The sequence below is a fragment of the Tinamus guttatus genome, unplaced genomic scaffold (assembly GCF_059628265.1).
Source record: "Tinamus guttatus ecotype Peru unplaced genomic scaffold, ASM5962826v1 Tinamus_guttatus_pri_ptg000240l, whole genome shotgun sequence".
Lineage (NCBI taxonomy): Eukaryota > Metazoa > Chordata > Aves > Tinamiformes > Tinamidae > Tinamus > Tinamus guttatus.
In genome coordinates this window covers 10,166,591-10,188,931 of record NW_028288774.1, presented here as the reverse complement: position 1 = coordinate 10,188,931, position 22,341 = coordinate 10,166,591, and the positions used below count along the sequence as shown (strand labels likewise).

At 45.4% G+C, this 22,341-nt stretch overlaps 1 protein-coding gene across 3 annotated transcripts in view; it reads left to right on the top strand.

The window, feature by feature from the left end:
* The window catches only part of MOB2 (MOB kinase activator 2), a 104,762-nt gene that overhangs the window by 60,874 nt on the left and 21,547 nt on the right, over positions 1-22,341 (top strand). The window contains exon 1 of one of the 3 annotated variants that reach the window (XM_088525833.1): positions 14,155-14,338. The exons of the other annotated variants lie outside the window; for them this stretch is intronic. Coding sequence (XP_088381959.1) covers positions 14,229-14,338 — 110 coding nt within the window. The 5' untranslated portion in view covers positions 14,155-14,228. Of the gene's footprint in view, positions 1-14,154; positions 14,339-22,341 lie in introns of those variants that run through there. 3 annotated transcript variants of the gene reach the window in all.

Below are 22,341 nucleotides of genomic sequence, written 5' to 3'. Positions count from 1 at the left end.
GGCTGCATGTGGGAGAGCCTTTGTAAGTGTCTGCTTCCTGTTTCCCAGACAAGGGAGGGAAAAAAAATGTGTTTTCTCCTTGTTCTGAGAAACAAAAGACAGGCAGTGACTGCATGCAGGCATCAGCTGCTCCTGTGTCAGCCGAAGTGGGAACGTGCAAACAGCTGAAGGCTACAGGGAGTTCCTTAGTTGGACTCTTGGCAAAAATGGGATGTTGTTACAGCAATCTGTCTTGCCAGGGCTTATCTTGAAAGCGTTATGAGAGAGGGAACTGCATGCAAGGTCATAAAAGGAGCTGGACATGTGTTTTTATTATGTCACTTTGACCCAATCTTTGAAGCACAGAAGAGTCAATTTCTCCCCCCCGCTTTTTTTTTCCTTCTGTGTGGCTCCCTAAATCCCATGTTTGAAGTTTTAAGGATCAATTTTTGTCACAGATAACTGAGTCGCGAAGACTGAGCTTTGCAAGGAGCAAAGGCAATAGTGGAGAGAGAGCATATGCACAAGCCACTCACAAAGTAATCGTGGCTCTTCTCAAGTGTAACACTAACTTCTTTGTAGCAACAATTAAAAATTACAGGAGAGGAAGCACAGAAGGATTTTTCTTTCGACTGCTGGAGAGAGATCTGTGCAGGCTTGGCAGCTGTTTTCCTCGGACGTCCTGCAACACCAAGTCTGTTTCCTCAGATTTTGACAAGTTTTTCGGATTCCAGCTTTTAGTCCCCAAACCTAATGCTTCACATAGGAGCTGTTACAGATCTTGACCAGTGGGTGTGTGTCTGTATATATATATACACATACATATATATAAATTAAATGTCTTGAGAACAGATAGTAGCATATCTATGAATTAGCTACTCCATATTATGTAAGAAATAGCTCCAGTCTTTTTCACTATACATTATTCATATTTATTTGTCTGGATGTATTAAAAAAAAAAAAAAGTACAGATCAGCATTAATGTGTTTTAAAGTCAGCTGATGTAAGCTACTATAAAAAGGTAATAGCCATGAAAAGAGGTCCTATATTTTTTGGGGGGGAAAATAAATCTGTTTTTGTAGAGGCTACTTGAGTTCATATTTCATCTTTATCCTCTCCCTTTAGAAGAAAAAGTTACTGATCTCTTAATCCTACCTAAAGTTTGCTCTCTTTGGGAGAATTTTGCAGTCAATACTACATGTAATCAACAGTATAATCAATCATAATGCTCAGATATATGATATTTATAGAGGACAAGTGGTAGAGTGTCACTATATGTATTTGTGGGGACTGTGAATAAATAACAGGTCTCCTAAAATTGCTTTGGGATTAAGAGCAGGATTTGGGGGTTTCTTTAGAAGGTGCTTCTGGAACTATTGGTTGCTTTTTTCTCCGTTGCCCTCCTGAAAGGAGTTGCTCCTGTGGTCTAGGAGCTTCCTGTTTTTGCTCTGCCTGCCAGCTCCGATCCCAACTATAGCAGTTCTGAAGGCTGTTTGGTGGGAGGGAGGGAGGGAGCCTATTACTGTTAGGAGAAATGCCGTGGAACAAGTAAATAATTGGAACTTTTGATATTATGTGTGTTTTGGAAATTATCTGAAACATCTGGTTCACAGCAAAGTAAATAAGCAACTGAATTATAATGCAGCTTCTATGCCTTGGCATTACCTTATTTAGATAGATGAGTAAATTTTCAGCGAGTTTCTCAGTTGTGGAGTGTGAATTTCCCCTTCTATATGAACAGGAAAGTTTATAAATCTACTCTATATGTGAGTAATTATGATCATGTTGAGGTTGTTTCTGTGTTAAAATTGTCTTGTTCCTGGAAAAAATACATGATCACAAAAATCAACCTGGGTATTGTTATCACTGTGATCCTTTGACTGCCAGACTTGTACACAGGGCAATGAAGCACCTTGTTGGAAAAACCACAAGACTGAGAGGAGATTGTTGTTTAGTAACCTCCTGCCGTCCTGTCGAGCTGCTTTCTGACACGTGTGGGTGCTAAACAGCTCCCCTTGCTTTTCCTCTTCTGCCTCAAGTCCAAGTCTATTTGTTTTCCGGGTATTCTCCTGTGTTCTGGAGCAGCTTTGACTTCCTCCTGCAATGGTGTCTAGCACAACATCCTGGCAGTGGAATAATGGAACAAGGAGTTATGTATAGTCTTTCTCCATATACACTCTTACCACTCTCATTTGTGAGAGCTGATGTTGTTGCACTGGGAATTGTTCTTTGTTTTTAATTTGTTTGCGAGGAGATGTGTAATGCTATGTGGTTTAACAGCAGTAAAGCCAACTGTAATGGCAAACCTCTCCTGAAAGAGAGCTACGGTAGCAGAGAACTAGACCTCTGGAAAAAAAACAGGGTTTCAGATGGTTTGGTCATGGAGAAGTGAACAGAATTGCTCCTTTCTGAAGAAGTTAGTTGATAGAGTGACTTGGCATTATGACCGGAAGATGCCCTGAGAGGGTTTCAGAGAGATGCTAATAAGCATTTCGTATTTGGAGATTACTAAAGAACACTGTTAAGAGAAGGTGGTAGATCCCATAGGGACTAATTACATATTAGTCTGACATAAACAATGGAATGAAGTACAGTCCACCAGGATTTTTAGAAAGCCAAAAAATCAGTTAAAACTTTTAAAAAGATTGTCTGAATGTAAATCTATTTTGATTTTTCTGTGTGCATCCACTAAACCCTGAACACCATGGCAGCTTTTAGCTTCTCTAATATTTTTATTTGCACAGAGCAGGTGTTTGTTGCTTTCATTTCATGCAAGTCCATTGGCAAAGGTTGCGAAAGCAGAACAAATGCTATGCTGCTGGTCTGGTCTCGTGTCCAGACTGTTTTTCTTGAGCAACAAGAGCAGTTGTGGCACAAAAGCAGGTGTGCACCTTACACGAGGGTAATTTGTTGCTGTTGCGTGGCGGGAGAGCACGGGCTCTTGAGTATTGTTGGGAGCTGATGATCCTGAATGAAATGAGGCAGTGCATGAAGTGCCGAGGAAGTTATGCTCCAGCTTTGGCTCGTTGTATAACATGTTGAAGCTGGAAAATGCACACGTTGTGACTTGCATAGTGGCAATCTGTGAAGCCTTTTGTTTCTCATCCACCAGACAGCTCAACAACCCTTGAAGTTTGTTTGAGGGTGAGGGTGGGTAGTGTTTTCAGTGAGTTCAGGTATGGATGTATTTTCTCTGCTGAGTTCTGCACATTAGAAGTCCCATGGTTGAAGTGAGGTGAATGAGGCTGTCATCAGAGTAGCAGGGGGCACAACTGACTTTAGTGTTTTTTCTTGCTGCTGCCTGCCTATGTGCCTTGTAACCCGTGGGAGATTGTCCTCATCTTGTTCATGTCCAAGGGAGGAGCACAGGGAAGACTTGGGAGGCAACGGGCAGGAAAATGGCACTGCCCAGCATTCCTCACTAATGGCCATATTAGCAGCTGATAAGTTAAACTCCATCAAGGTTTAGGCTGCATCATCTCCCTTCTGGCCAGTCCCTTGGGTCAGAAAGTTTGAAGTGAACCAACAGTGTTCTTGGCTAAAGGGTGTTCAAGGATTATAGGGGAAGCAATGGAGGGATAAAGGAGAGCTAATTTTGTATGGAAGAATACCTAAAGTACTGTGTGCTCTCTATTTGTTTCTTATAACCTAGCTCTGAATGAATGGGCTGCAGCTTCTTTTTTTTTTTTCTTCCTTTTTTTTTTTTTTCCTTTTTTCCCCCTTCTCTGTGGTTGTAAGTAAGGAAGCAGAGAAAGTGAACTTCAAGAAAAACAAGTTATTTTTTCCTTGAGGTTTTTAGTCAAAGGTAGCACAACCTGTGTGGGATGAAATGATCTTGTTACCAAGCAGATGAAGCAGTTATGAAAACAAGGGCTGTATTACAATTTTTACAGGCCTTGTATCTGGAGAATACAGGTGATTTGATGATTTTATATATATGTATGCATTTCTCTGCTCAAATAAGAATACTAACATCCTTCTTGTCTGAGGATGGAATATTCTCTGAATTTCTAGTAGCTAGAATTAGAAACAAAAACAAATTATTTTTAACCTTTCAACATTATTAAGTGAAGTAATGTTCCTTTAATCTCTTGGGGAATGAAGATCTGGTTAGTTTGCTGTGCTTGTTCATCCCTGCTAAGATTTGAAAAAGAGCTCTAAATCTTTTGATCAGCCATGCTTACGTTTTCTTGAGCAGGCTTGGGTCCCTTCTAAATTGGAAATACAGAAAAGAGCCACAGCATTTAAAGACTGGGGCAAAAACAAAAGATCCTTTGCAATAGGGCATCAAGAGATTCTTTTTTTTTTTTTTAATTTGTCAGAAGGTTCAAAAGGTGCAAAGGATATAGAGCTCATAAAGTTCAAAAAAGAAAGGAAGGAAAAAAAGCTGTAATTTGATGTAGGATGGGTAGCAATCATAACCGGAACGATAATTTGATGTTCAAGCCCGTTCTTCAGTAGCCAGCTGTTCAGGATGCGGTGGAGCGTCCCGGGCGCAGCAGTTGGCTCTGTGACGGGCACCAAACTGCCCGGCTTCCCCTGGGCCCTTGGGATGCCCTGGCAGCTCCTGCCATCCTGCCAGCCCCCAGGAGCGGGTGGGCGGCCGCGGTGCCCCTGCACGTGCTGGGCGTTGGGTGCATGCGAGCCCAGGGAACCGGGCTGTCCCGGCAGGGGCCAGGCAGGTCCTGTGGGACCCGATCCGGGTGCCCCTGGAGGAAACGTGCGTGAATCGTCCCCAGGAGACTTGGGTGTTACCAAAGTGTTTTGTCTGCGCTCCAGATGTCCTCTGGCATGTGTTGGTGGGACATGAAGAGGATTTTTGAGAGTATACCTGCACGAGCAGACACTTGAGCACAGCTATGGGCTCTTCTTTTTAAGCAGTAGAGCTTGTTTTGCTTGGGCAGCTAGCTCAGAGGCAGGGCAAGGGGTGACTACGTTAACGTGCATGTGCCGTACAAACGTTATAGGAAGTGCTGGCTCTACGGGAGCAGCCACTCTTTGCTGGCACGCTGTTTCATACAGCCAGAATATCTTCTCTGACATCTGCCTGCGGCAAGGCTCTGCTGATTATTCACTTATTATTTCTGTCCCCATTTTCTATTCAGTTTATGTTGTGGCATGAGTCTAAACTGTGGTAGATGCAGATTGGTAACAAATCAGTGAAATTTGAACTGACCTTCAACTAGTTTCTCTGTACATTTGGTTGGGGGAAAGGCAGCTGGGAAACTGTTCTACCGAAGAGCAGCTAGTGAACAGTTGCAAAGGCAGGAGGGCAGGCTTGGAGCTGTGGTCAGGCTCTGAATGTGCACACACACACTGAGATATGCAAACAAAACAAAGCCTCATTTGCGGAATGCAATATTTTATTGCGTTCAGAAGCAGCACTAGCAAAGTGTTTTGAATGTTGTAAGGCTAAAAGCCGCATCTGTACTTACTTATGATAACAGGAAGTTTCTTTAGAAACTCTTGCAATTTTTTGTCAATGTTTTCACTGTATAGAGAGAGACCCTATATTGGGAAACAAAGGAAGATTTTCTTCAAAGGTGTGGAGTTTTAGTTCTGTGTCCTCACCCCTTTGGAAACTTCCTCATATTGAACTTAATTCTCAAAGAACTTAGGATACAAAACTTACAGTTTAATATAGTACTTAAAATGTGCATAAATTCTGAAGCTGCTTGGTTCTTTGTATGCCTATCTTAACAGCTTGGTTGGGAAGACTGGAGCTGAATCCTTAGCAGCTTTCATAAACTCTTTAAGATTTTGAGGCAAGCTTGCAGCAGAGCAGTTGCAGGCAGAATCTACATTCTGTGTTTTACCAACCTCCAACCAAGGAAATGAAAAACTGGATTTTGAGGTATAATCAGAGTCACTCCATGAATATGGAGTGAGTGCAAATCGATATACCAAGGTGAGCTTTAGAGGTTTTCATTTCTTGCTGTTCCATGTCTTTTTCCTATGGCTGCTGCTCAGGTGTGGTTACGCTGGGCTGGCCGACCTTCCCCAGAGCTGTGGGTGTAAGGAAGGTGATACAGGGCTGCATCTGTTCAGAAGAGTTTGGGATGTTTCATGCTTCCAGGCAGCCTCCAGAAGACCCTGTGCAGTGTAGATGGTATCTGCAGCAATCTGGGCTTCTGGTTAATGGGTGCAAAACCGTATATATCCTGTTTTTCTTTTAGCAGATGTGCATCTATCCTTTTTTTTGGAAAAAAAAAAAAAAAAAAAACCCTCATGGAAAATTCCCCTTTTTATTGAATATGCGTTTCAGAGTTGATTATTTTTTTTGAAATTTTAAGGATATGTTCTATTCAGAATGTCAGTTTTTACTCCTGTTTTATGGTGTCCTCTTCCAGATAATTAAGAAAACTGCTAAAGACAAGGGAAGAGCAATAATGAAAGATGAAAGAGAAAAGTTACTACTTGCTTTAAAACAATAACAAAAATAAAGCCTGCAAAATGAAAGATAACTCTGCTGAAGGTAAAAACAATGAGAAAATTGATGGTGCTGCTCATGTGTGGGTGTGCGTGGTTATATAATGTGGGAAAAATATTCTAACATACTAAGAATAGTGGTTGAATGTTTGTCGTCTTGGTAGTATCCTGGTCATGATGCAATTCTGAGCAAAATGTACTATAATTACCCAGGAAAGTTACTATTTGCATAATGGAACACAATGTATTTTTCCTAGCTTCAAGTCATTTTTAGACCAGTTTGTCCAAAGAGAAAAGTTCACTTACTGAGTATTGGAGCACAGTTGTGTGATCCATGAAATGCACCTTCAAAGTGGGAGCTCTGGGCTCCTGCTCCTCCTCTGATTTTAGCACAGCATATTGGTCTTTTACCTGTCCAGGCATCCTAGCAGTAGCAACTCAGGGGTTCCTTACTCATTAAGCTATTTTTTCAGCATTTGAACAGTCTTTGCCATGTTCAGCTTTCCTAGAAACTTGTACTACTATCCTTGAGTAAACCTTGCCTTAATCCCCCTTCTTTTCTTTGACAGAACACTTTCTCCTGTGCTTACGTGATTGTGACCACGTGGGTAAACAGCTCTTCTCCATTTCATGATTCCAACAGTATTCCTCAGTTGTTGGGTAGGAATAACAATAGTAGGACGTTGTCACCCACTTCTTCTGGCTTTTGTGCCTATGTACAGACTGTTACCTAGTGAAGATGATGCTGAATATTCTTGGCAGACAGTAGCTAAGTATTCCCCTCATTTTCAGCGCAATGCGTTAAGTGTGACTCTTCCTCTGCCTGATAGCTGGCAAGGCTGCTTTTCTTGCAACATTAGGAAAATACGTCAAATGAGGGATCTGGTCTAACCAGAACAGTGAAACTCTTCTGTCAACCATTGCTCCTCTTTGTTCCTCTAGCAAATAAACATCCATTCCAGAACTGTAATGGCCTAGGAGCAAAGGGGTGTACTCTAGCCAAACAACAAATTGTGGCCTATTCAAGGATTTTAGGCAAGACAGCATCGTAAAAACTAGGTACAGCAGGGTTATTAGAAGTCAGATCTGCATTAATGGTGTTATTTTTAAACAGTATGTTTTTTTTCTCCCTACTGGACCTAAGATGGCTGCTAAATTCAGTACCCATCCAATATAGGCTTTCTACTTTTATTTTTTTTTTCTTTTTTGGATTTGATGAGATTTTGTTTTTTTAGAACCTGCCTTCATTTTACTGTGTTTCTCCTTTTTGTTTACTATCTTTAATCTATGATTGCTACCTCTTAGGGTTTGCAGCAGTGCAATCCCATGTCACTAACCAAAATACTTTTTTTTTTTTTTTTTTTTTTTTTTTGACTCCGTAAGTGATAATCCAGCTACTATTCAGAAGGCAGTTCTGTAAGCAGACCTTCTTATGACCTCTGTAATTTTCTGGCTGTTTTTAAATATCACGTAAATCACGTAGTCTGAGCCTAAAAAGGGGAAACTTATGATACTTTGAGATAATTCATTTTAGATTAATGTTTTATATTATTTTGCTTAGGGAAACTGTAGTCATCATTTATTTTATTTTTGAGGATGTTCCTTACAAGTTTTTGTAAGGAACAACAGAACTAGAGGAAACAGCCAGAAACTGAAGCATCCAAAGTTCCACGGGAACTTAGGGGAAAATTTCTTGCCCGTGAGGGTGACAGAGCACTGGAACAGGCTGCCCAGAGAGGTTGTGGAGTCTCCTTCTCTGGAGATCTTCCAAACCCGCTTGGACGCAGTCCTGTGCCACGTGCTCTAGGTGACCCTGCGTGTGCAGGGGTTGGACTAGATGATCTCTAGAGGTCCCTTCCAACCTTAATGATTCTATGATTCTGTTGAGAAACAATGAATATGATGCCAAAATAACAGTCCTATGTGTGCATATTTTTGCATACCGTCTACTGGCTCTTTATTGTATTAGGCCAGTGTGCTCCCAGCGTATGTTAGTGTAGTGCCTGTACATCGAAGGTGTACGGCAGTCTTTCCCTGGAATTGTCTTTTCCCGTCACCTTCTGTTCAAACCTGTGTTCAGATTTGTGGGAGTAGGTTCATCATTAGATCATCTGATCGCATCAAGTTTTGTGAGCTACCTGAAGTTTTACAGCTTCCAAGTGCGAGATTTAAATGAAATTGGTTGCCGAATGCGGAGCGTTGACTATTTGTGAGAAAATGCATGAAAACTGGGCAAATATTTTGGTAATTAGAAAGATAACGAGAAGTTCCTACTGGCTGCACAGTGCCGAGGGCCGTGCCTACTGAAGAGCAGGTTGCGTATGCAAGACCAGACTGGAACAAGTGCTGTGGGCTCCTTGGTATGCACCATGACAACTGTGTGTCATCAATTGTCCTATGAAATGTCTGGGTTTAAGCGAGAAACTCACCAAACATTATTTTAACGTACTGAGAAAGGACTGTTAATTTATTTTAATGGCTGCAAATGCTTTATCAGCAGCATGTTGGGTTTGGTGATTGCTCACAGACAAGATCTTTGCTGTTCCTTTCAAGACTGCTTGAAATGCAGCCTTCTGCCTTGGGTGCAGAGGCGGGTCTGGGTGAGGTGATGAATTCCTTGTTAACGTCTTTCCTGGCCCTTTCTGCCCGTCTGACGCATGCCCTTACAGGCACCCTGACCAAACAGGTTTTACTTCAGAGTTGTAAAATGGCCCCTCCTCTTGTCTCATCTGCTGATGCAAGGCTGACCTGGAAATTTTTCATCTGTTTCATAAATCTGAACTGTTCTAGGTGGTGAGTTAGGTACTTACGGCATGATTGACATGACTGAAGGTGTTACTGGCCTGCTCTAGCTCAGATCTTTGCTGGACTTGCTGGATGTTGCACACTAAAAATTAACCAGGATGTAGTATGTGTATTTTGAATTGTGTGAGGAATGCAAATGTGCATGGGCCTGGGGTGTGAACCAAGTTAATTTTGTGACTTCTGGACTTTGTGGTCCTAATCCTTAGAAGTTATACCCAATAAATTGTGTCTGTAAGTGCCAGGAATTACAACGAATAGTTTCCACTGTTTAATCTTGCATAATGTAAGCTGTGTGTTTCATATGTTACAGTCATGCCTGGAGAAAAATCTTCTAAAATAAATTTCATGCTTGTTTCATGAATTGTTTCCCCTCAGTGCTGTCATCTCAATGTGCCTTTACCAGATAAAATCCTTTGCCATTCTGAAATGAAGCCAGTGCTAACACCAAGAGACACAAACCTGTATTTCCTCAGAGACTCTCCACTGGGCTGGGAAAACTCAACAGGTTCACTCCCAGCATCTTCCCCTTTTCCTTCCGTGCCTTTCCCACCCAAGTGCAGATAGTCGTGGCCAATAGCAGTGCTCACGCAGATACCCTCCTTTCCTGTGCTGATTACTCCTTCTACTCCTTGCTCTAGAGTTTCGTGCCAATTTGCAATTAGGGGGTTGTTTTCCATGCCATATTTATGTAAGTCTGTGAAAACAGTAGTCGTGTTGTAAAACTTACAGAGAGAGTTCTGTATACGTGTAGAGAGTAGTTCTGAATTTGTTAAAAAATCCCTGGGGAGAATTTCTCAGCCAAGTTTTAGAGATTTTGCCTCTCTGTGTGAAGCCTGAGGTCCAGCATATTCGGGGAAGAGAAGGAAAAAGGGTCTTTCATTTTAGCCTTTCTGTATTTAATGCATATAGCACTAATACTTCCCTGGTGTGCAGCCTTTTGAGCTTCAAAATTAGAGCAAGGAAATAAAAGTAATGGTAAAATCTGAGGTGAAATTCTCACCTGTGCTATGTCTAGGAAGGAGCTAACAGTGTCTATAATGGTATAAATTCAGCATCTCACTCTCTACACTATCCTGTGAACTCCCCAGGCAGCAGACGAGCAGGTATCCTCCGAGTTGATCTGCAAGATGTGCTTCTTTACAGACATCCTTTTGAGCACTCGGAATGCTAGGTGCGCTAACCTCAGCAGCACACCTGCACTTGCTTGTGTTTACCTCTCTCCTTAAGAGACATCTTCCTCTCTGAGATGGATTGTGGCTGTCACCTGAATGTCAGTGTCATCCAGGGAGATTGCAGGGTTTTTGCTCTAACTCTGTATATATGGAAGGTAGTTTTGTGAGGGTGATAATTTTGAGCTGCTTCTCTGCAAATATTTTGAAGTTTATTTTTCCTGTACATAGCATTGCCAAATAGAGTGTTTTTTCACAACTAACAAGAGGAAAACTGCCTTTTGAGCTGTGTCACTGTGATGTTTTGGAGTGAACTGTGTAAGAATGGGACAGTATGGGGATTGCCTGATCCATCATTGAAAATGGAGCGCAATGTAACAGCACCCAGCAGTGTAAGACCAGGGAAAACAGTAGCAATTCAGTAATACTGGAACTTGACCTGGAGTCAGTTTAATCAGTTTTAATTTTTCTTTTTTCCCTAGCAGTGAGAAGCTTTCAGTGATGCTGCAGACTAAGGTGTCAGTATGTTTCTCTCTCCAATAGCCCCGTAACTCTGATTGAGAGCCTGCTTGAAGATGGTTGCACAGTCCCCTGGAAGGCGCACTCAGAACACTCGGTGTCCTGACAGCGCCTGTTTTGCAGGGTGGCTCCTGCCGCTCAAGGTGGGCTAACTCGGGAGGACTCATTAGGCAGCACTTCTCCCTTGCAGAGTTTGAGCATGGTGTCCTCTCTTCATATTTCTTGGATACTTTTTAGTGCTGGTAGAGTATCTCCCTCTAAGCTGCTATTTTGCTGTTTCCTTTAACACATTCATATACTTAAACTCTCATCCGTATATGCTTACTGATGAACCAGGTGCAACTTGACATTTGAGGGGATTTTAGTACAATAGATGTGCCTACACACAGAATTACAGTGCCTTTGAGATCTCAATTTTTGTTTGGTACATTCAGCAGTGTTCACTCTTTTTTCTTTTTTTTTTTTTTTTCCTGGTCATTTTTGCTGATCGAAACTTTTTTTTTTCTCATTTTGTGCATCCCTTACAAAATGGCAAAATATAAACCCTTGGGAACTCCTTGTAATGCATCAGTGATATATGGGGGTATTTTGTTCTTCTTGCTGTGATAAGATGGTTGTTTCTTAAATCACAGTGTCAATGAAGCCTAAGGAAGTGGTTGCACTGATTCCAAACACCGACTTGTCCTTGTGACCACATTTTTTGCAAAAGCAGCTATGTGGGCACCTGGTCACACACAGCTGTGCTTCTTTTAAATTCATTTTTTTGTGCATTAACTTTCTGAAATGCATGGGGCCGCTGTTCATAAAGCTGCTGTCACAACTCTGTGTGGTCAGGGAGACTCATTTCTTCTGCTATTTCAAGAGAAGAGCTGAAATCATTCCCTTGAAATCTCTTATTCCCCTTCCACTGCCACCATCCCTGCCACCCTCCACCACCTTTTAGCACTGAATTGGCTTTGACCACAGTCTGTGTTCCGTCCCCAGCCCAGGCCTCTGCAGTCTGTTACAATTGCTGCTTGTTGGTGTCTCTGCTGCTGTGTGATGACAACCGCATTGAGAGCAAATGTAATCTCGGTGTAAATAACTGCTTAGAGATAAGCTAAGTGATAACATGTTTTCATTGCTAATTTTTGAGCATTTGGTCCAGACAACTGGGGATGCAGCTGAGATAACTGGAAAGGTTACAGGGCCAGGCCGTAGTGAGGCACTCTAAAATCAGGCAAAAAGGCCAGTTAGCAAGCAAAATTGAGACATTGAATGTGAGGCAGGGACACACAATAACCTACGGTTTCATTTAAAGCAGAACTTTACAATTTGGTGTTGTAAGGCCTCTTTTCTTATAAGTCAATGTGGAGGGATTTTTTTTTTCCCCTCCTTGACTCTGTGTGCTTGTCTGGGTCAATATGCCTTGCTTTTCCAAGCCTCTGGATGCTAGTATGCATCTCTGTGGTGGCTGCTTTACACTTAACTTTTATGGAGCCCTAAAGGGAGCAAAAACATAAATAATTGAGTAACTGCTGCTTATAAAAATATTTATAAATACAAAGCATTATTCATAATATTTCTAAATACCATTCCTCAGCTTGGTGGTTGGCTTAGACACTAACAGGAAGTTTGAATTGAGATGCTGTGTAGGAAACATCCCATCACTGTCCCTAAAGCACAAATATACGTGCGTAAGTGGTGGGAGGGGGCTCTGCTCTTTGCGCTGTGTTGTTTTGTGTCCTTATTTCTGTGTGATTTGTTGATTCACTGTATATGGTGGTGGTGATATTTTACTGCTAAGTCTGTAAAACTGCCACTGTCATAATGCCTGCTGGTGTAACCATAGGCCCCCACACAGATATTTCTGTTAATTTTATTGCTATTATTGTTGTTGTTATTTCAGTATACACTAAGGGGACGTTTAAAGCTTGTCTGCTAGGTAAGGGACAGTACGAAGTACTTTGCTATTGCTGAAACACACTGAAGTCTAAGGATGAAATCAGCAGTTGAGAATGTCGAAGCGAAGGCACCGAGGCACAGAATTCTGTCTGTGCAGATTTCGTTGGTGGACAAAGAAAAGAGCAACTTCTCTTTTGGCGGGTGCCCTCCCTGCTTCACCAGGGCTGCTACTTGTTTGTGGTGCCGTGACGAGTTGTTCCTATGTGGGGAGAAGATTGACTGGGCACCAGGTTGGGGTGATCTGTGTGGAGGGCCCGACTGCCCAGCGGAGAGCTGAGCTTTTCCCTCCTGCCCCGGCCTCCCGCGCTGTGCCAGGGAAGTCACGGAAGCTCTGCCTTGAGGAGATGGCTTGGAAAGCGGGAGGAAAAATGCATCTCACCTCGCAAGGGTGCAGAGGCCTAACTAACCCCTCACGGATCTGCCTGTGCGGTGTGACTCAGGAGGCTGTGCGTAAATGGAAAACGCTGTTGTCTGTGTTGGGGCCCTGGGATGGAGAGCAGCTCGTTACTTCTCCAAGTGGCAGCTGTAGTTTCTTGGTTTGCTTTGGTCTGTGCAAATAGCAGCTGCATTCTGGTCCCCTCGGACCACCTGAAGCAAATAATGCTGTGCAGCTGACAGCAGTGGCATTTGCTCTGCTGGAGTTAATTAAAAACTCCTTTTTTCTCCTTGTGAACTGGCTGATGCCAGTGCAGTAGCTACCTGGAGGCTTTGGCAGTATCTCTGTACTGAGCTGTCCTTGGAGTTCACCTGGTGCTGAAGATGAACCTGAAGTGGGAACAAGGCTCTTTTCTCCAGGACACCATGGGTAGGTTTTTGCTTGTGAGAATGAGCGATATCCTCGGGACACTTCTAGGTCCTGTTACATCCCACTCCTCGCTGCTTTACTGCGATTTGCCTGGGAATGCAGCTGCAGGGAGCCCCTGCCAGGGTGCCCTCAGGAAGGTGGGTGCCAGGGCTGCCATGGGGCACAGCGAAGGGTCGGGGTGCAGCACCCACCCGGGGAGCTCCTACACGTGTGGGAAAACTCCCGCCAAAAGGGCTCTTCAGAGCAGTCCTGCAGTTGGGACCCTGCGTGGCCGCTCGCTGTGCCCAGGCCATCCGCGTCGCTGCTGTGGCCCCCGGCCCCGCGGCTCCCGGCCCCGCGGCTCCCGGCCCCGCTCCTCGTCCCCCTTCCTCCTCGCAGCCTCCTCGGCCGCGGGGCCGCCCCGCGGGGCGGAGCGGAGCCGCCGCGGCCGCCCCCAGCGCCGCGGCCCGTGGGCGGCGCGCGGGGCCGGGCCGGGGGCGCGCGGAGCGGAGCCCGGGCCGGGCCGTGCGGAGCCGAGCCGGGCTGTGCCGGGCCGGGCCGCCCTTTCCGCCCGCGCCCGCCGCCCGCGCCGCTCTACCATGGTCGGCGACCACTGCAGCCTGCCCGCTGATCGGCCCGTGCTCGCCGCGAGCGCCAAACCCGGACTGAGCTGCAAGATGGTGCTGCAGGCGGTGGGCAAAGTGCTGCGGTGAGGACGGGGCTGCGCGGGTGCTCTGCTGGGCGGGCCCCGCGGGAGCGCTGCGAGCTGCCCGGGCAGAGACTCGCGGCCGCGCGGTTCCCATCGCGGGCTCGGCTGCCTCTGCAGGGCACGAGCAGGCGGCCAAGGGCCCGGCCTTCCCTTCGTAACGTCCAGAGAAGCTGGAGCGTGATGGAGCCTGCGTAAGCCCGGGCCCATCTTGCACAAACGTGTCTTAAGATGAGGGGAAAAAGTTGCTCACGCGGCTGCGAAGGGGCTGCGTGAGCATCGAGTGTGCGAGCGCAGAGCCCCCGGGCAGGCGGCTTGGCAGCGGCGCCGTAACTCGATCGCAGGAACTCGGCCCGATTGTCCGTGGAAGGGAAAATGTCACCGCAAAGATCGGGGCCGACTGCTCCGGTCTGAACAACTGGAGCTTTTTGTTGTGGTTGAAGGCGCTCGGGTGTTTTCCCAGAGCGCGTTTGAGCGGGAGCCTCGCTCCCGAGCGCGGCTTTGCGCCCTGCCGCCCCGGCACAAACACCCTGCCTTGCTTCCACTGTGGTCTCATGTCTCTCCTCTCTCCAAACCAGCTTAGAAGAGACAAATGTTAAATTAGAGCATTCTGATCCCAAAATGAAAGAAAATCACTACGATCTAGGCGTGCCTTAAACTAAACAAATTTACTGAGCTTGGAGCAGGCATGAGTATTTCTTGCAGTGGCTTTTAAAGAGTTACTGTCTTGTTGTTCTCCATGTCTTTGTTAACTGCTGTTTTCATCAGGAAAAGTTTTTTAAATATATTTTTTTTCTCCTCCAGCTTTCTAACAAGTTTAACCTTTCAAAACTGTTTTACCCTTCCTAGGATTCTTTTTTGGGGGGAGCAGGGGGTGTTGAGGGGGAAAGGTTATAACATGGTGTTACACACTAAGTCATATCATAAAATACTTTGGCTGGGGCTGGCTCTCCAGTCGGGGAAACTTCTGAAGTTTTTGGTAGCTGTTCTCTTGGCAGCGCTCCCGGATGTAAATGGATTGGTGCCTCTGTAGGGAAGTTTTGCCAGACCTTTTGTTCAGCATCTATGGCCGTTTAGTTTAAAGTGTAGGTCGCTTCCTGGGACTTACCAATGAAACACACCTATTTCGGTTTTGTTAGTTGCACACACGTGAGGAAAATGCTTCCTTTCTCTTCCGATTGGAATGTGGGCAGAAATAGTGCAAAATTTGGTTTAGCTTTTTTTCTAACTTGCTTGCTTTCTTTTTCTGAGGTTTATTTTCAACATATATTACAAAAGTTGTGGAAGCAGGAAAAACTTACTGTTGTATATGAAATACTTCAGCCTCAGAAAGTAATACTGTAGTTTGATTTAGCTAAAAATGATATTGGGAGTGTGACCGCTTTTTTCCAGTGGAGGTTTTCTTAATGTGTCTTTTTATTCTGGGTTATCACTTGATCTAAGGGAAACATGGAGTCACAAAAACTTACATTGACTGGAACTCTTATTTCTCTTCATGGAAGGGCTTCAGATGCCTCATGTACGTTGCTTAATCTGGGTGGGTGTTTTTTTTTTTTTTTTTTTTTTTTCCCAATTTTGTTTTTGTAACATAAACAAACTCGTCATAAGCTTGGTAAAGAGCTCAGGTAGCGTAAGCACACAGCTACTGGCTACCAGCCTGGCTAAATAGTAGGGCTAGCAGGGGTCTCGTTACTGCAGAAATATTTGTGCCTCGTAGAAACGTGTGAGCCCGGTGACGCTGAAAGAAGAGCCCCTACCGGGGACTGCCCCCTACCCCGGGCCTGGTCTCGGCTGAGAAGGTGGCGCGAGGCGGGTGCCTTTGCAGGAGGCGGCGCGTGGCTGAGGCCGCTGGACGGTGCCCGTGGTCCCTTACCAAAGCAGATGTCCCTGCGAGTCTGGGAAAGGCTGTTTCACCTGCAGGCACGTGGAGTGAAACGAGGGCCATCCCACCGGTACTATAATGATTCACCATCTGCTTCAAGCAAGCCTGGGACTGCCAGTATTTGATACCACGTCGAGCCCTGGCCTTGCGCAGCAGCGCTCCCTGAAATCTTCTGAATCTGCACAGAGGATGAAACGGTGCTGGACTGCAGGGTGAAGTAGTTTTTCTTCTGCCCATCAGGTCTTGAAAACTGTTTGGAGTTGCGATCAAAGCAAATATTTTGCTCATGCGTAGCCTGACGTTATAAACAGCCTACCGTGTTTTAGTCTTGTTTCCCTGGAAAACTGGGAGCCTCCCGCATGCCCAGAACTTGAAAGTAGCAGTGGACAAGGGGAAGATCCCTGGCTTTCTCTGGGAATTCCTCCATTTCTCTCGTTTTTTACTGGTTGTGAATTACAAATCTCAGTCGTTGCAGTGAGATACTGGTACCATTTTCTGCCATAACAAATGCTTCCCGTAGTAGCTAAATGAGTTTTATACTCCTATAGCTAACTCCCTGCGTGTTCTCTGTAAAGTTTTTAATGTTGATGTTGTTTTCACCAGTTAGCGTTGTAGGCTGAAGGCCTCTGGAGTAGCTGGGTGCCAAATAGTTTCTGTGTCACACACTAGCAATAATAGTTGCCAAAGGAAAAATCAGTACAGCAAGAAAGCAAGAAGGGATTCGAGAGAAAGCAAAAAGGATTCACGAGAAGCAAAAGAAAGATAGAGGAACCTGAGAAGAGGTGAAAACAGGCATGAGGGAAGACAACTGAACCAGAAAGGAGAAATAAGATAACAAAAGCAACAGATGTGCTGTCAGTCTCTTTCTCATTAATTTTTTATGAAAGCTACTGTTAGGTTTATTATTCTTTTAAATTACTGGTGATTCAACTATGAAGAGCTCTGGAAATGCTTGTTCCTTTCATCACATGGATTAGCAAACTGCATTAACACTTTAGGCACCGGCGGACCAAGGCTACTCACTGTTTCCTAACAATTTACAAAGTTAAAAAATACTAGAAAATTGTCATCTCCTCTTATAAAGTTACATAGCTGAGATGAAGTTGTGTATGTTCCTTAGCACAGTGTTTAGTTAGGGCTTTCATTTTACTTCACGTGTGTTTGAAACATGTTGCTCTCTTGTTTTTCCCCTCCTGTAATTATTGTGCCGTGGTTGGAGAGGGAAAAACAAAATGGGTGCAGTTGTTCTGGTTCTTTTGTTTTCTGCAAATTGGTGGCTCCAGAGAGAGGCGGGAGGGGAAAGGAGAAGAAAGAGGAACACACAAACTTTGAATGCTGTTCTTCTTTATAAGCATAGTTAGTGTAGTTAATTGTCCACGTTTTTGGCACCGGGGCCCATTGCTGTCGGCTCTGCGGCAGCGGTGCTGCCCGTGACCCTGAACGGCAGCAGCCGGCCGAGCCCCCTGCCCCGTTGTCACTGCTGGTTCCTGCTGGCAGCGAGCTGAGCACCGCGGGGCCTGGAGCCCTCCCCGGCCCTGGCGCGGGGTCGGGGTGGAGGGAAGCGGTGGGTCCGGGGCTGCGGTGCCCCGGCTGATGGCCCTGATGGGGAGCAGCGCGCGGCCTGCGCCGCGGCCTCTGCGGTGACTTAAAGCTGAGAGCTTCCTTCTTTTCACAGCAACGTGCAGGGGTCATTTGGAAACGAAGCCAAAAAGCCCCCGCTTTTTGGGGTAGGTTTGAGCTTAGCATTACTACCCATTGCTGCCCATTTTTATAGGTATCTTCCAAGAATGCAGTTATCTATCTTGAGTGAAAGTGGTAACGGCTGCTTTGACCACAGGTAAATTTGCAAATTGTGTAGCTGCCCCACGCTGTGCTGTGTATTTGCAGCAGTTAATTTTTTCTTAAAATAAAATTCCTTCCATCTTCCTCAAGTTATTCTAAGTAAGATCAGAAAGAAAGCAGCTTAATTTTGATATTAGATGATGTTTCTTCAGTGGCCAAAGTCATCCTAAATGTGTTCCAGAAGCAGGGCAGAGCTGCAGGAGCAGAGTGTGTTTGGTATGGAGGCCTTGTTGCCACTGCCGTGAGCCATGTTGTCAAAGATGGTTTGGGTTGGTTCTCAGTTGAGATTACGTACGTAGACAGGACTAAAACAAATGTTTAAAAAATAAATCCTGTTTTACCCTAGTGTCGGTTTTTCCAAAAAACACAGCCCAGTGTGCAGCATTAGAGGCAAACTAGCGAGAACCTTGTTTAACATTAATAATGTGATTAATTTAGAGGTGTTGGGGGCTGGGGAAAAAAAAATGCAGGAGGGAGGGGAGTGGAGTCTGCTGGAAGGGTCTGTAGGCGAGAGGCCACTCAGAGCTGTGTAAACTGTTTTCTCCCCCCCTAGCTTTCCATTGCGCCAAAGCAGTTCAAAATGTTTCTGGTTCAGGATAAGCGACACCCCCCGTGGCCAGGCTGCGTCTCCCCGGGCTTTCTGTAACGAGGGTGCCTTGGTGCCGAGGGCCGCCCCGCGCTCGCTGCGCTGCTCGGAGGAGCTGCGGGTGACGCCGTGGGGCGGCTCCGTGCGGCGGCTCCGCTGCCTCCGAGCTCAGGGCTGGCTCCGGAGGGAGCGCCCCTCGGGTGGGTTTGCGCCGGGGGTGGCTGCGAAGCTTCTCGTGCTTCGGACTGGCCCGTGAAGAGCTCCCTGGTGCTTCTGTCCAAGCTCGCTTCAGATCTGTTTTCCTCTTGGAGTGCAGGACTTGCAGCGCTGCTCTAGACACGAGGCTGTGACTTATTAGTAGCCCAGTGAGTCACGCTTTCCTCCACTTCTTTGGGCTGTTTATTCACTCGTGTTTGCTGCGGGAGTGCCGTGACCCTGGTGCATTTATAAAAGTTTGTGAACCATGTACTCTTCATTAACTTAATGAAGAAGTTGGTGTCTTTCTTCATAGGTGTTTTACAACATTGAGCTGTATTTTGGTTACGTGTTCTACATCCTGTGAAGTGATAGCCGCAGGGAGATGACTACTAAAATTCTTTACTTTGGTGTTTTGAAATAATCCTTTAAGGCGTCTCCAGAGCTCAGGCAGGAAGGTGCCTGCTTGGGGACCAGCAGTGCTCTCCTCTGATCCAGGGAGCTGAGGCTGCTCCTTGTTTTTCTTGTGAGGATCGCTCCTGGACAATCTAACGAGAGTAGATCTTGAACTTCTGAAATGATTCGCTCCTCTTCTACCTCATTCCCTTGGTTCATGCCTGTTTCCTTACAGGATTTGCTCCTCATCTTAGCTACTACTTGTTTCTGCCTGGAAGATTATTTCAATTTATATGCAGGCAGAATAGGAGGATGCAGCCTTTGTCCTCCCAGGAGTTTACTGGAATCCCTGCGTTGCGTTTTTCTAGTGCTGGTAGGTATGGAGAAGATGCCCTTTTGTCACTTCAAATTTATACCCACCCACTGTGGGGGATCTCAAGCTGCCTGCACACCTCAAGCTTGTGACGTCGTCTATGGAAAGAGAAGGGTATTGGATGTAAGGACTATCTCATTTTAGGTCTAGGTAATTTTTTTATTTTGTCATCAGCACATTATTAGCAGCGCAACTAAAAGTGTAAACTGATTTCAGCTATAAGCTTTCTAAGGGGGATTCCTCGTGAGATCTGAGGCCTTAAGTACTGTAAGGCAACTGGATCACTTGGTGATGACAGTAAACTGTGCTCTTGACAGAGCCTGTTGGGATCATCCTTCATCTCTCTGCAGTGGATAAGGCAGTGCAGGTGTGCACTAGTGACGTTTGCATCAGCACAAAGCTAACACGAGCTGCTCAGTACTTCTGGAATGGAAACAGGGCCTATCAGGCAAGCAGTGCAGTCTGGGTTGGAAAAGTAGTTGGTCATGTTCATCCCTTGTTTTGAGGCACGATGATGGATTTAAAAAAAAAAAAAAAAAGGAAAGAAAAAAAAAACAGTGTAAAAGCATGATTGCATTCTGTGTTTGGAAAAGATTTTAGTCTCTGCTTGTATGAACTGCTTAATCACTAATCCATATGAGCAGTTAAAGATAGTGCTTGTCATTTGCATGTGCAATAGAGAAGGAAATGAACTAAGCACACAGGTATCCATCTGATTTTAATGTTTAGTTTCAAAAACTGCTAGTATGGTAGGTTTCCTTAGCTAATTCCTTAGCTATTTGTTCAGTATTTCATTAAAATAACAAATTTATATTTCAGCAAGCCCATGAAATTGAAAGAGCAAATTTGACTGTGTTTCTGATGGCTGGTGAGTTGGTACACATCTGTAGGGAAGTTTCTACTTAAGCTTTTCAGTCTTCTATGAAATATTGAAAGAAGTAAGAAATGGGGGTCAGAATGGTTGCTGCCATCGCACAACAACTGTATCGGGAATTAAGCTTTTCTCATCCCTACCACTGTTTCTATCAATCATTCAAATATCCTCTATTTAAGGAAAAAAAAATCCTCTAATGTATATAAAGCAAAATTGTAACCTGCTCTCTTCTAGGAAATACTGAAGCAGCAGGGCACTCTTCATGATGAAGAGAAAGTATTGCAGAGTTCTGTTGCAAAGCTTGAAAAATTAACTATGTGGTTAGATTACTGAATGTTTTGTCCATGTACTTGTTAATGAGCTGTCTAATTAAGATAATGCTTTGATTCTTTTTCCTTCACTTTTCCCCTACCCTGTGAGGAGACATAATTTGTGTTTTTGAACTGTAGAGTTCAGTTTTTCTGTTGAAGATGGTTCGTAAATGGAGGCGGGAGGGTCCCATCTCTGATCATCGGATCTGGTCTCGGGCACGCCAGGAAAGGTGGGACTTAAACTTTGCTTTAAACTGAAGCCAAACTGATATGAAAGGAAAAACCCAAAATCTGTTCTTGAGCTTTGAGCTTGCCATTGAGAGAGAAGTGACTGCATCTGAGCCATTAGGATTGTCCTCCATGTGGAATTTGTTTGCAGTGTGAGGGATGAGTTAGTGCTGTGGGCCTGGATCCCAGGTGCGGCTGCTGTTCCACACGGATCTCCCTTGCTCAGCCCGCCTCGGTGCGGCCACCACCAGCGTGTGCTCGTGGCAATGCTTTAAACACAGCCCCGCAGGCGCGGGCGTGCGGAGCTGCTTGTGGACGGGGAACGTCCTTTCCCTGTGCTCGAACACGCTTCGTTGCTGCTGTTTGCAGAAGCTGCTGTGCAGGCCGGGAGGTTGGAAGCAGGGCGCTGCTGTCTGTGTCTCTGCGCACGCTCTCTTGCAGTGTCCTGGCGCTTTTCTGTCGTCCCCCTGCGGTTTTGACCATGTAGAACAGGTTGTGTTTATGTGCAAGGTTCAGCTGTCGAAATCCAGCTGTCCACGTGCCTGCGTGCAGAGGCCGTTTCAAAGGTGCAATTGTGTGTGTGACGGAGTAGCGAGACAGATGCAGAAGGCACTTGTTGAATTTGTTTTCACCCTTTTCCCAACAGAAATAACTTGCTTCTGGCAGCGCAGGGTGTTTTTGTGCGGGGGTAGCGGCTGTGGCCGGCGCTGCCGAGGGAGCCCCCGGCTGCTCCCGCCCCCAGGGCGCTGGGCAGCCATGGCCGGGCCCAGCTGGGGCGGACGTGTTGCACCACGCTGAGAAATATTTATCTGCTGAGAGCACCGGCTGTGCGTGTTCTCATTAACTCTTTGGGGACTGTGTCTCGTAGTCCGTTCTTGCCCACTCTCATAGTGCACAACATGCTTTAAAATGTGCTTTTTAAGTCTTCTGGTAGACTTTTAAAAGCGAACCATTTTAAAACTGCAATTACATGTATGTTAGGCATTACTTGCACTCCTGCTGCAAAGCAGAATACATAGGAAAGGTTGGGATAGTGAGCTTGCCTGCAGCTCCCATGCATTTCCTTTGCGGTGGGTTGTCCTCAGGCTACAGCAATGCCCAAACCTGTTGCTGCATTGTTAGATGAGTGTTTTCCCAGAGTGCAAAGGCAGCTTGGAAGGGAAGAAGGTGGTGAGGAGAGTAACCCCCCTCTGTGTTCGGAGAGAACCTGCCCGCGGCTACTCGCCCAGCAGACGCTGTCTCTGTGTCTCCTGGGCGAGAGCGCAAAGTCTGGGGCGCCAGGGCCAGGTTGCTGTGGGGAAAATTCCTGGGCGTTAAAG